General features: G+C 47.5%; 1 protein-coding gene across 1 annotated transcript in view; it reads left to right on the top strand.

Moving 5' to 3' along the window:
• Positions 1-15,068, top strand: part of LOC309559710 (sodium/hydrogen exchanger 2-like) — a 136,643-nt gene that overhangs the window by 100,483 nt on the left and 21,092 nt on the right. The window contains exons 7-8 of the mRNA XM_082263119.1: positions 5,357-5,427; positions 7,569-7,730. Coding sequence (XP_082119245.1) covers positions 5,357-5,427; positions 7,569-7,730 — 233 coding nt within the window. The remainder of the gene's footprint in view (positions 1-5,356; positions 5,428-7,568; positions 7,731-15,068) is intronic.

Here is a 15,068-nt window from a genome sequence, read left to right as displayed (position 1 = left end):
ATGGGCGTAGGAACCGGGGGGGAAGGGGGGGCACATCCCCCCCAGGAAATAATGCGGGGGGGACAGGTATGGTGAAATCCCCCCCAGTTTAGCAGGGCCGTCTTTTCCACTGGGCATGCCCGGCGGTTGCCAAGGGGCCCCACATGGATGGTGGCATGTCCCTGGTGGTCTAGGGCCCCCCCTTATTGCTTTCGCCCGCCGCCGGCGGCGGCTGTGGCTTGAGTCTGACTGCAGTGTACACTGGTTGCTAAGGCCAGCCCGATTGGCATCTAGCAACCAGTGACGTTAGCAGAGCAGACCCAGGATGCACGGCGCCGCAGCGGAGGACTCGGAGGAGGATCCTCCTCCTCGTCGGCTAGTCCTCCTCTCCTCCCACAGACTCCGTCTCGACCCGACTGGCTCCGCCTCCACCCACCTCCTCCCATGTGCAGCTGAGCCGTTGTAAAGATAAGGCTGCCACGGCCCACAGCCTGCCAGGCTGAATGCAATGAATCTGATGATATATATTATTTTTTTAACTCTCTCATCATCATGGCTGGCAATGATAACGAGGGGATCGATGACACAAGAGACAGACAACTCTGTGCTGGAGGATATACCTTTCTATATATATATTGGTCCCTGTAATATGTATATAGTAAGGTATATATCCTCCAGGTAGTAGTTGTACTCTCTTGTAGTATAGTGTTCCCTGTAATGTGTATATAGTCTATATACATATTACAGGGACCGATATATACTACAAGAGAGTACAACTACTACCTGGAGTATATACCCTACTATATACATATAACAGGGACCAATATATACTACAAGAGACAACTACCTGGAGTATATACCTTACTATATACATATTACAGGGACCAATATATACTACAAGAGACAACTACCTGGAGTATATACCTTACTATATACATATTACAGGGACCAATATATACTACAAGAGACAATTACCTGGAGTATATACCTTACTATATACATATTACAGGGACCAATATATACTACAAGAGACAACTACCTGGAGTATATATCTTACTATATACATATTACAGGGACCAATATATACTACAAGAGACAACTACCTGGAGTATATACCCTACTATATACATATTACAGGGACCAATATATACTACAAGAGACAACTACCTGGAGTATATACCTTACTATATACATATTACAGGGACCAATATATACTACAAGAGACAACTACCTGGAGTATATACCTTACTATATACATATTACAGGGACCAATATATACTACAAGAGACAACTACCTGGAGTATATACCTTACTATATACATATTACAGGGACCAATATATACTACAAGAGACAACTACCTGGAGTATATACCTTACTATATATATATTACAGGGAATCCTATATACTACAAGAGACTCTTGTAGTATATAGTGTTCCCTGTAATATGTATATAGTAAGGTATATACTCCAGGTAGTTGTACTCTCTTGTAGTATATATTGGTCCCTGTAATATGTATATAGTAAGGTATATACTCCAGGTAGTTGTACTCTCTTGTAGTATATATTGGTCCCTGTAATATGTATATAGTAAGGTATATATCCTCCAGGTAGTAGTTGTACTCTCTTGTAGTATATAGTGTTCCCTGTAATGTGTATATAGTTTATATTTTTTTCATGCACACGCACACGCATGCACACACACACTGTCTCTCTCGCAGTTTACTGAAAAAGCATATACCTGGCGAGTAAAAATGCTGTCCCCCCCAGATTTGTGTGGGTTCCTACACCCTTGACTACAGAGGCAATGTGCATGCAGGTAGTGACGGCTGAGGAGCGGCCACCTGATGCACGGAAGACAGCAGTGGCAAACACCAGTACCGTTCAAACAACGGCAGAGGGGAGTCGATGGCCTGCGGTGGGAAAGACTGTGAGTGTAAGCAGTGAGGAAGAGGCCGGGGCCATTGACGTAGGGTCTCCTAGCTTTCAACATCGCTGTGGATCCTGGGAGGAGGGGATTGATGTCTGGAAGTCAGAGGAGGAGACAGAGTGGGACTGGGGAATGGATGAATGGAGCAGTTCAGCCAGTCCTAGCATTCCTGATGTGGAGACGAGGGATTCAGTGGTACATGGTCAGTGTGCCAAGAATCTGGGGTTCTGCAAGGCCTACACTACACGGGTCCCAGATCTATCCCCACCTCGAACCTACGCCCAGGCTCGTGAGCAAAACGAGGCATATGCCTCCCTCATCATCAAAAAGGAGACCCTGTATTCCTTGCCTGGGAGAGGCAACAGACAAACCCTCCCCAGGTTCTCTAGACTGCAACGGCTGATACAGAGAAAGGTGGCCTTGGAATATGGATACGACTATGCTTATGCTCCCAGGGAGATAATGTTAGAGATAGAGGCCAGGAGAGAGGCTTGGTGTGACGAGGCTGTGTGGGACTTTACATCCCAAAACCCCACCGCAACCAGTCTAAGCCTGAACTGTGGAAAACCTCTCAGTCTGTAAAGGCCAATTGGAACTTGGGGCGGGCTATCTACATTGATCGTGTGGAAGTCCGCCGCCCAAACGGATCTGACCAGGCTTGGTCCATCCATGTCAGAGACTCTGAGGGGAAGGTTGTCCAGATTATGCTTCCCGACTACTATTGCTGAGGATGTAGGATGTCCCCCTTTTTCATAGACTGTGTACAAAGTTTGTTAAAGAAAAAGAGGGGCTGGAGAGCCTGAAGTTAAAGTGTACAATTACAGTTTAGGATTCAAATCTTTTGCTAGGGCCCAAGCCCTATTCCCAATATCCCTTTCCCTTCTATCCTTGCAAAAGGGATTGGGAAATATACAAATTGCCACCACTGGGTGGTTCCATCAAAGGGGGTCAACCCTCCAACTTTACAAAGAGACTCTTGTTAAAGAAGGACTCTAGTGATTCTATAACCCTGCTGTAATGGAGATCCTTTGGGCCATTGGGCCAGGATCACTCACCATCTCAGAGTTAAAAGGACACTCTGTAAACAAGTTCGGGCCATCGGGCCAAAGAAGAGGATCTTTTACAGAGAAACTTTTTCTGAAAAGACACTTTGTGAAGATTCTGTTGGGCCAGTTAAAGGAACTTTGTACAGGTTGCTACCTCGGAAGAGCAGGAAGTGGCCTGAAGTCTCTTTGGTGGGGGTTGCCCGAATGTAAGGGGCCCCTGAATAGACTGATAACCCCACAAGTCGGACAAGTTTGCTCAGGCTCCAGCAAACAACTTGTCACAAAGAAGACATGTTGCCTCGGTGCTACAGGTGGGAAGGACACTGTGAGCATCAATCGGATGGACTCCGCATGTCTTCATGAACTTGTGGGCTTGACTGAAATAGAGAAGAGTCAGTGCCCGGGTGCTAAAGGGACTGTGCCTATTTCAGTCACAAATTGTGACATAAGAAGGTAGATAGATACTTAGCTTGATAGGGTTTGCCTGGAGCCAGTGAGGACATGGCTCGTTTGGTGTGGAGGTGAGTGTAGCACCCTCCTAGATAGGTGCTAGAGACTGAGTATTGTTTTTGGCTGTCTGTCTATCAGAGGAGCAGCAGGTTAATTCTATGTTCTCTCTACTTAACAGGGAGAAGGATCTGTGAGTTAGGTCTGCTCAATGTGCTCAGTGTGTGATTCATAGGGAGTGTCCCCACTGATCCAATAGGGAGGCACATTGCACAGTGGAGGAACCCTGACCAATGGGCACACAGGCTTTGATGCAGCCCCAGTGATTGGCACAGACTGCTGTCTTGGTGCATTGTGGGGTGTAGTATATAAAGCCAGGTGCACATGTGCTCGGGGTCTTTGGCTGGTGAGCAGAGTCCCGGAAGGAGGGTGGCGGCTGCCTCCTCTTCTACAGTGGTTGGTGAATGGTCACAGGCAGTCAGCCTGGTGAGCCAGAGGTGTGGAGCTGAACCCAGAGGTCCAGGAGAGCTGACTGAAGGAGTTGAAGCACTGGAGAACCTGGAAAGCAGTATTGTGAGTACAGAGGATTGTGCCTATGGGCCTGACCAGGAAGGGGGCCACTCCGGAGTAGAGTAGTCAGTGGACGGGTGTCAGCTGGTGGATAGAAAAGGGGATACTAGCTGTGTGCCCTGAAGAGAAGTACTAAAAGGAACATCACCTCAGATTCATCTAGTGGCAGGATGAAGCTGCGGCCTTGCCGCATTCTGAGATAGAAGTCCTCAGCATTGTGAATAGTTCAAGTGTTGGAGTATCCCACTCATCCCTTCCCCCATCCCAATATTAAATAAAACAACAAAAACAACAACCCCTAGACTGTTCAGGAAGTAAAGTGTTAAGATTCTGCATGCAGTTGCTACGGGTAACCCAGGGGAAAAAACCAGCAGCCCTCAAGGGGGCAGTGTTACATATACATTAGTGGTGCAGCACTTTTTTGATCACACAGCAGGTGTACAGACCCGGGAACTCAGCACAGGGATGGTGAGAACCCCTTATAATGGGCACAGCAGGTGTACAGACCCAGGAACTCAGCACAGGGATGGTGGGAACCCCGTATAATGGGCACAGCAGGTGTACAGACCCGGGAACTCAGCACAGGGATGGTGGGACCCCTCATAATGGGCACAGCAGGTGTACAGACCCAGGAACTCAGCACAGGGATGGTGGGACCCCTCATAATGGGCACAGCAGTTGTACAGACCCAGGAACTCAGCACAGGGACGGTGGGAATCCCTCATAATGGGCACAGCGGGTGTATAGACCCCGGAACTCAGCACAGGGATGGTGGGAACCCCTAATAATGAGCACAGTGGGTGTACAGACCCGGGAACTCAGTACAGGGATGGTGGGAACCCCTCATAATGGGCACAGCGGGTGTACAGACCCGGGAACTCAGCACAGGGATGGAGGGAACCCCTCATAATGGACACAGCAGGTGTACAGACCTGGGAAGAAACTGAACGAGATTTTATTTAAGAAGGGACTCTGATGGGGACCCCGAGGTGAAGAGGGGTTCAGATGAAACCCTGATGTAAGGGGGGACTCTGATGTAAGGGGAGACTCTGAAGAGGACCCTGATGTAGGTGAGGGAATTTTGATGGGAACTCTGATGGGGATCTGAAGTAAGGGGTGAGACTAAAGTTGACTATCATTTAGGGGGAACTCTGATGGGGACTGTGATGTATATGGGGGGGCTCATGTTTATTTAGAAATTCTTTGCTTTGTTTTACTGAAGTTTTTTTTAATCTATAAAACTGAATATTTGTGAATATTTGTAAAGTATTGGATGTGTCAATCAGATTGAACAGTGTGGCGCCCCCCGGTGTTAGAGTCGAGAAGTATCTGATGGGAGGAGATGATCGCTCTCAGCTGACTGATGATTCCTCTTCTGTATTTCAGCTGCTGGACCATGTGGTGGCCGGGATGGAGGACGTGTGTGGACATTGGGGACAGTTCTACTGGAAGGACAAGTATTCATCCCCTTCTAGAATAAATATCTGTGATCAGAACCTATAAAAAGCCCATCAAGATGAATATTTCCCGTATCCATAGAAGGAATGCTTAGTGTGTCTGCAATAAAGAGAACCCGTTACTTTGTTACTTTGTCTATGATGGGTAGAAAAAGTAACACCTTGAAGCCCAACTCCGGGTTCAGCAATCCCCCTCCCCGTGCTCCCCACCTCTGGAACTCCTTACCCCCCCCCACTGTATTTTTTTTTTTTTTTTTATACTTAACCCTTTTGTGAAGTGTTCAGGCCGGTCACAGGACTTCTCCTCCTCTGAGGACCGCATTGATATCTGTGAATGAAGAGCCCCTTGGTGACACTCCCTCAGGGGGGCGGGTCCATGACACCCTGCACACACAGTGTCTCCTCATTTCTGGGTACCTTTTCGAAAACCAGAAGACTGAGGACATCTTGTGGCTGAAAAAGATACTGCAGAGGACAGTTTAGGATTGAAGTACTGCGGCCTAAACTGCTTTTTGTAATTTTCTTTAACGCCTGCTGGGGATTGATGTTAATTTAAGCACATTTTACCCGGAGTTGGTCTTCAGGAACTTAGAAAATGTTGCTGAAAACTTGTTTAATGCTTAATAAATTCTTGCAGATTCGGATGTTTTTTTAAATGAATGTTTGAGTGACACTTAGGCCAGATTCACACCTCCGTGTTCCAAAGTGCTGCATGTGTGTGATGTCATTTCTCGGAGCCACGCATGCTGCGCTCTGCACTGACTGGTGAGGGGGGAGCAGTGTAGCGGAGAATGAGGGTGAATGGCGGTCTCTGACAATGCACCTGGCTCCCACCTATCTACCATTCCAGTGATATTTACAGTACACCTGGCTCCCACCTATCTACGATTCCAGTGACCTATACAATGCACCTGGCTCCCACCTATCTACGATTCCAGTGATATTGACAATGCACCTGGCTCCTATCTATCTACCATTCCAGTGATATTACAGTGCACCTGGCTCCTATCTATCTACCATTCCAGTGACATTTACAGTGCACCTGGCTCCCACTTATCTACCATTCCAGTGACATTTACAGTGCACCTGGCTCCCACCTATCTACGATTCCAGTGACCTATACAGTGCACCTGGCTCCCACTTATCTACCATTCCAGTGACCTATACAATGCACCTGGCTCCCACCTATCTACGATTCCAGTGATATTGACAATGCACCTGGCTCCTATCTATCTACCATTCCAGTGATATTACAGTGCACCTGGCTCCCACTTATCTACCATTCCAGTGACATTTACAGTGCACCTGGCTCCCACCTATCTGCTAATCCACTGACATTTACAGCGCACCTGGCTCCAACCTACAGGTACAGGCAACCTGAATAGTAGATAGGCTGGAGCCAGGTGCACTGTCAATGTCACGGTAATGCTAGATAGGTGAGAGCCAAGTGCACTGTATATGTTACTGGAATGGTAGATAAGTGGGAGTCAGGTGCACTGTCAGTGTCACTGGAATGGCATATAGGTGGGAGTCAGGTGCACTGTAAATATCACTGGAATAGAAGATAGATGGGAGTCAGGTGCACTGTCAGTGTCACTGGAATTGTGTGTAGACGCCTCGGACCTGTCCTTTAAGCCCCTCCCAATTTGTCCTCAACAAAAGCTTGGTACACTATTAATAGCTCCACCCCTTCTTCTCCTCCCCTAGTCACAGAAATTCCAGTTTGCAAAAGTTCCCAGCAGCAACAGCATGATGTGATTGGGAGCCTGGTGTCATCCCAGCAAAGTGATTGGACTCTGGCACTGTTTGAATTCTGGGAATGTGGCACAGGAACTAGTCCTCATCAGGAGGGGAAGAGAGAAAAGAAAACAGAAAGGGGGTTGATTTGGATGACCTGAAGATATGCATTGAGTTTACCTAGTCAGTTCAATCAGGCATTAGGGAATGTTGAGTGGCTTGCCAAAGTGCAGCACAACACATGCCAATGTGCATGCAATGTTTCACAGCAAAGGTGTGAATCCGGCCTTATGATATCGCCCCTCTCCCATCACCCACATTGACCTGCACTGTGCTGCAGGTGGTGTTCCCGGCTGTGTGACCCCCCCCCTCCCCCTTAACGCTTCATCTTCTTCTCCACCCAGGTTCGAATATTTCAACAATAAATATCTGGGGAGGATTCTGCTGAGAGACAACCGGCCCAAATCCAGCATCGTCCTCCTGTATGAGAAGCTGGAGAAGAAGCACGCCATCGAGCTGGCCGAAGCCGGACAATTGGCTGAACTCTCCGCCCTCTCTGCCCAGCGGTGAGTATCGTCCATCGGCCACTTACCTCCAATGTGACTTTGTCTGCTGTCTGTCCCCAGAGGTGGGCTGGCCACATCCCACACTACCAGTCCCCACATTTCCCATCCGTCCCCCCATCCTTCCCCCATCCTCTCCCCATCTTCCCCCCATCCTCTCCCCATCTCCCCCCCCCCATCCTTCCCCCATCCTCAGAGGTGTTGGGACTTAGAGGTTATGTGTGTCAGAGAATTAATTTAAAGGTTAGTGTAAGAGGTGAGGGGTTCAGGGGTAATAGGTCAGAGAATGGGGATCAGAGATTGAGGGTTCAGAGGTGTTTGGGTTTAGAGAATGAGGGTCAGATAATAGGGGGTCAGAGATTAGGGGTTCAGAGGTAAGGGGTTTAGAGGTTATGATGTCAGAGAATGAGGGTTAGAGGTTAGGGTCAGGGGTGAGGCATTATGAGGACATGGGTCAGAGAATGGGGGTCAGAGGTGAGAGGTTCAGAGGTAATGGGTCAGAGAATGGGGGGTCAGAGATTAAGGGTTTAGATGTGTTGGGGTTTAGAGGTTATGGTGTCAGAGAATGAGGGTCAGAGGTGAGGGGTTCAGAGGTAATGGGTCAGAGAAGGGGGGGTCAGAGATTAAGGGTTTAGAGGTGTTGGGGTTTAGATGTTATAGGATCAGAGGTAGAGGTCAGAGATGAAAGGTTCAGAGGTTATGAGTCAGAGAATTGTGGGGGGGGGGGGGGTCAAAGATTAAGGGTTTAGAGGTGTTTTACTTGAGAGGTTATGGTGTCAGAGAATGAGGGTCAGAGGTGAGGGGTTCAGGGGTAATGGGTCTGAGTTTAGGGTCAGAGGTGAAAGGTTCAGAGGTAAAGGGTCAGAGAATGGGGGGTCAGAAATTAAGGGTTTAGAGGTGTTGGGGTTTAGAGGTTATGGTGTCAGAGAATGAGGGTCAGAGGTGAGGGGTTCAGAGGTAATGGGTCAGAGAATAGGGGTCAGAGGTTAGGATCAGAGGGGAGAGGTTCAGAGGTGGGTCAGAGATTAAGGGTTTAGAGGTGTTGGGGTTTAGAGGTTATGGTGTCAGAGAATGAGGGTCAGAGGTGAGGGGTTCAATAGTAATGGGTCAGAGATTAAGGATTTAGAGGTGAGAGATTTAGGGGTAAGGGTGTCAGAGGTTGGGGGTCAGAGGTGAGGGGTTTAGGGGTAATGGTGTCAGAGGTGAGGGGTTTAGAGGTTATGAAGTCAGAGGTTAAGAGGTAAGATTAGGGGTTAGGGTCACTGAGAGGGAAAGATTTAATTTTGGTCTGTCTCTGCCTCACAACACCGACTTACTGCAGAGCCTCTGACTATTCTCCAATAAATACAGCCTTGAAGAAGGGGGAGTTTATTCCCTGAAACGCGTTGGCTCTACTTTTATCTTCGCTAAAACTATAAAAAATCTTTAAGTGAGACTTTTTTTGGACATTGGGGTCTCCTTTCCAATCACCCGAGTGTTTCTTGCAGTACCGCCCTCATTGTCATTATCAGAAAGGTAGCAGTCCTGGACCCCAACGCAGTCTGACACCGACCACCCACAATCGGTATACAACCCATCGGAAGCCATTCCCTCCACACAATAATCTGCTGCTTGGCTTCCACATAACTAGATTTAATTTTTAGGACGAACTGTCAGGGTGGATGGGAGGCCTGACATAGAACATGCACAGTACTTTGTGCATCATAAAAAAATTGCTTTTTTTTTTTTTTATCACGTAAATTCTGTTTTCACATTTTTTTTTTGAACACAGCTGGATGACCGGGACAGAGCACTGCCAGCCAATCACAGGGATTGTTTCATTGAAACAGGCAAAAAATTTGGGGGAGCATACCCATGTATTTCTAAAGCTGCTGCAGCTATGAACCAAAAGACATGTATATTAAAAAAGAATAGCGCGCAAATGCAAAAGAAATAACTACCAAATCTGAAGACAATCCATAAATAAAAATGGGGGTTTGGTCTCACCATATGGCCATATCGTGCTCAAGCCCACTACTATCTCCAAGGGTTAGGCTGGATTCATCTCTTGTTCATGGATAGTGTAGGACCCACTGATAATGGGGTACTTTGACGCAGTGGTGGGCTTGAGCACGATAAGGCCATATGGTGGGACCAAACCCCCATTTTTATTTATGGACTCTCTTCAGATTTGGTAGTTATTTCTTTTGCATTTGCGCGCTATTCTTTTTTAATATTGTTTCATTGAAAGTTGTAGATATTACAGAGGATAGAAAATTACTTCAGTGGGGTTTTATGATCGGGATTATTTCTTTTAGTCCCGGTTCACACTTGTGCGATGCGGGAAGGCTGCAAATTCGCAGCCTGTTCCCGCATCGCAAACACACCCCTGGCAGTTCACACTGCCATATGCGATACGCAGGGGGTGTCAATGAAATCTTAACGACACCCCCAGTTTGGTCGCATATCGCGGTGCGATTTGACAGTTCGCACAGGATCGGATTGTACAAGTGTGAACCACTGTGCGATCCGATCCTGATGCGACTGGAAAAAAGGGTCATGTGCGTGTTTGGCGCGGATACAAAGTGTATGGCTGAATTTGCATCCGCACCTCCGATCGCATGTAATGAAGGAGCCGTGCGCTCCAAATTACATGCGATCGGCGCACTCGCAGAAGTGTGAACCGACCCTCAAGGTTGATTTTTAGATTCAGATTAGAAGTGGAGGACAAAAAAATGTTATACAATGTTTATAAAAAGGTTTTTGTTGCTTTTTTTTGTTTTTGGATAGCCAAGCCTGATCCTTGATAATCCCTTCTTATTTTTTTTACTATTGTTATTATTTTTACTTTATATATTATTTTTATTTTTGCTGTCCTATTGGATTAATTTCCTCTATCTTCCTGTCCTGAAGACTCAACGAGAAATGAGCTAAATGCAGCCACACTATTCACAGATTTATTTGTATCATTTATCATTTTTCTTCCACTTCACAATTATGGCCACTTTGTGTCGGTCTATCACATAAAATCCCAATAAAATACATTTACATTTTTTGGTTGTAACATGACAAAATGTGGAAAATTTCAAGGGGTGTGAATACTTTTTTAAGGAAATGTAGCCATGGACAGTCTATGCCCACAGAACGCAGTTTTTGGGAGAGCGCTTCATAGACAGGTGCAGCCATCTTCATTATACGAGATGTGTCTAAAAAGTTGGGTGAATATTATCAGAAAACAAACAAAACAGAAGATACAAACAAATGACCTTCATTGGCCTTCAAAATAATCGCCGTCCTTCACAAAACACTTTTGGCAACGTTCATAAAGCTTCTCGAAATCGTCAGCAAAAGCCTCCTTAGGAATCGATCTCAGAACCTCTGTCACACGTTCTTGGGTTGCTTCCAATTCCGCAAAATGTGCGCCTTTCATGACGCTCTTCAGGAGGAGAATTTTTGGGTCGTGGGGAAGACGGTGAACACCACTCCATCACATGCCGCTTGGATTCCGGTTGGAACTTGGAGCACCGGGTCTCATCCCCTGTGATGACGGATGGTAGAAGGGATGGATCCTGGTCACACATGGTAATGAATTCTCCAGAGGTTTCCATCCATTTTGCTTTCTCTTTGTCTGTCAGCTTGTGCGGCACCAACCAGGAACAGATCTTCTGTTACCCAAATATTCACAGACGATGGTGCGCACGTGTCCATGCCAATGCCCAATTCCTCTGTCAATAAGTCTTCGACCTCTCACACTGACTACCTTCCACTGCCCACAGTGGGTTTACCCTGACGGTCATGTGTACTCCTCCATGCTATGTGGCGCTTCTCTTCCTCTATAGCAGGGGTGTCAAACGAATGTTCATCGTCGGCCACATCAGCATTATAGTTGCCCTCAAAGGGCCGGTTATATCTGTAAGATTAGATGTCTTATAAAACTCTTTAAAACATTCCAGCACAGTACCTTTCTCATTTAGCCGGGTACTGCACTGTAGGGGGAAACAGAGAGCACAGCACACTTAACCCCCCCCCCCCCCTTTTACTTTTGAGGCTGACGGCTCCCTCACAGTGTCAATGTAAAGTTCGGCAAGGGACCGGGAGATCGTCCTCACCCGACAGCCCTTCTCTCCCATGATCCTGTGGCACACCTCTTCTAAAGTATCTCTTCTATACTAACTCTTTTTCTATAGTAACTCTACCTCTATAGTAACTCTTCCTGTATAGTAACTCTTCCTCTATAGTAACTCAAAGGACGGAAGGTATGTAGAAGAGAATAAAGGGCTAGCCGACTGCCTTAATGAATACTTCTGTTCAGTTTTTACAGAAGAAAAAGGAGAAGGACCTCCACTTGAAAGGATGACTAATGAATCGTTTGATGCATGTGTCTTTACAGAGGAAGACGTTCTAAGATTGCTGTCTAAAGTGAAGACAAATAAGTCACAGGGTCCTGATGGGATACACCCAAGATTATTAAAAGCGCTTAGTGGTGAGCTGGCAAAACCATTAACAGATTTATTTAACCAATCATTAGTAACAGGAGTCGTCCCGGAAGATTGGAAATTGGCAAATGTCGTGCCCATTCACAAGAAGGGTAGTAGGCAATGTTCCCCCTAAAGTGCGCGCATGCGCGGACGCGCAGTGAAATTTATGGTCCCGCGCAAGCAGCTATGTAGACCGCGCACCTATTTAGACAGCACAGAAGTGGCGGCTGGGGAGCAGAGCGTGCGCCCCGAGAGCACGCCCATTGTGTGACAATAGCGAATGAAAATTCGCTATTGTCACACGGATCCTCCTCCTGGCCAATCAGAGAGCGGGTCCTCCCGCTTCCTGATTGGCCGAAAGGCCAACTTCATGCCATTGGCCGAGGAGGAGGCGCCGGGACTCAGGAGGACGGAGACGCGGGAAGCCGGGGACTAAAGAGTGACCGGACCGTTCTTGAGGTAAGTGCACTGGGGGGGGGGGCTCGCAGGGGCCAAGTCACTCACGGCTGGTGGTCAAACACCAGAAGATCCACTCAGCGAGGAGGCATCGCTGGAAGTGCTGGGGAGAGCGGAGGATCGCTGCCATCATACCCAGGGAAATCAGAGCTCTCGCTTAGAACGTCCTACTCCTCACTCCATGCAGGTCAGGCAATGCCACGTCCCCCTCATCTTTTTGCAGTACTGTAATGTAGCCCAATTAATATTATTTTAAACAAAAACAGTTCCACAATAGATGAGGTAGCCTAACCCTATTAAGGGGCCAGATGGCATTTCATGCTGTGACTTGTAGTTCCACAATAGCTGAGGTTCCCTTCCCCTAGTATAGGGCTAGCTGGCAAGTCATGCTGTGACATGTAGTTCCACAATAGCTGAGGAAGCCTCCCCCTAGTATAGGACCAGCTGGCAGGTAATGCTGTGATTTTTAGTTCCACAACAGCCTAGGTAGCCTGCCCCTGGTAAAAGGCCAGCTGGCAGGTTAAGCTGTGACTTGTAGTTCTACAATAAATGAGGCTGCCTACCCTAAGTATGGGGCCAGCTGGTAAGTCATGCTGTGACTTGTACTTCCATAATGGCTGACGTAGCCTACCCCTGTATAGGACCAGCTGGTAGGTTATGCTGTGACTTGTAGTTCCATAATGGCTGAGGTAGCCCATCCCTGCTATAGGACCAGCTGGCATGCTGTGACTTGTAGTTCCATGGCAGTGGGCTAGTCCAGCAATGAGTGTCACCTATTGAACATTTATTATTACTATTACCTTTAGACTGAGCAATTTCATCAAAAATCGTATATTGTCACAAAAAGTGCATGTTGCCATTAACTATGGGCTATATAGTTTGATAGAATATTAGTAAATCGTATTAACTGTTCACAACCAATTTTACAGTATAGTATACTGTAAATTGGTTGAACAGTTAATACGATTTACTAATATTCTATAAAACTATATAGCCCATAGTTAATGGCAACATGCACTTTTTGTGACAATATACGATTTTTGATGAAATTGCTCAGTCTAAAGGTTTGCGCTCAGAATTTTTTTTATTTGCTCAGCACAGTGCACAGTAAAAAATTAGAGGGAACATTGGTAGTAAGGAGGAATCGAGCAACTATAGACCAGTGAATCTGACATCAATAGTAGGCAAATTAATGGAAACCCTATTAAAGGATAGGATTGTGGAACATCTTCAATCCCATGGATTGCAAGATGAAAAACAACATGGGTTTACTTCAGGGAGATCATGTCAAACAAATCTTATAAAGCCCCCCTAGAGCCCTCTTACCAGTGGCGGCTGGTCAATAGGGGAGCGCAGGGGCGCCGCCCCCCCCCCCCCCCCCAAGAATAGTCACTGTAAAATTCAGCATTCCCATAGCCGGACACATTGCTGGCTATAGGAGGGGTGGGGGTTTTGGCATCATGTGCCTCTTTTCTTTTACGGTGATTGGTGGCCTTTAGGAGTGTCCTCGGGGCACAGAGCAATGCTCCCCGAACACTCCCACTCACAATTGCCATTCTGTGATTGGTCCAGCCTGGACCAATCAGGGCGTCCAACTTCGTAGGGGCGTTGCTTGAGCTGGGCGTCACTCTCTGCTTCCCGCCGCCTGACTGAGCCTCACCCCGGAGCCCAGACGTCTTTGTCACAGTGACAGTCTCTCTCATCATCTGCTAGCTAGCCTGCTACGGACCTACGGTGCTGAGGACGGGTCAGACGGACCGATTGGACAGGATAGGAGGACAGCGCTACCAGCCAGTCAGCCAGGACAGCAAGAGAGTGGAAGGGAGCCCTCAGCCCAGTCGATTCCTAGAGTTCACAAAAGGTGAGTGGAACTTGGCAACCCCCCATCACCAGCTTGCCAGGGAAGGGAGGGAATGGATCATGTAATGGCCCATATTGGAAGAATTTAGCAGGAGTTTGGAGTTTGTTACCACTCCTGTTAAATCCTTCCAGTATGGGCCATTACATATGAATAGTTAAGGTGAAGGCGCCTTGCTTTTTTGTTCAACAGCCGCCACTGCCTCCCACCATTAGAAGTCAAGAGTCCCTCACTTTCCCTTACATCACAGTCCACCGCCTTACCTTGTGGTACTACCGGGCAGAAGCTGGGAAGCAGAAAGTGCAGGGTCTGGAAGAAGACCAGAGGAGGACTGGAGACAGCTGAATGCTGAGATCAGGGGAGGCAAAGATGAGGAGGTGCTGCGGCTGCACAGAGAGGAGCATGATCTGTAGGAGGAGTTCTGGCTCCTCTCTGCTGCCAACTGCTAAGACAAGGTGGGGACGGAGACAAGGTGGTGGTAAAGATGGGGTGGGGCGCCACATTTGCAGGAGAGGTGCAAGGGCCACATGAAATGACCTGGCGGGCCGGATTCGGCAAGTGGGCCTTGTG

The sequence above is a fragment of the Pelophylax lessonae genome, assembly GCF_965119305.1.
Source record: "Pelophylax lessonae genome assembly, chromosome: 7".
In the NCBI taxonomy this organism is placed as follows: Eukaryota; Metazoa; Chordata; class Amphibia; order Anura; family Ranidae; genus Pelophylax; species Pelophylax lessonae.
This window is presented reverse-complemented; position numbering and strand designations above follow the sequence as displayed.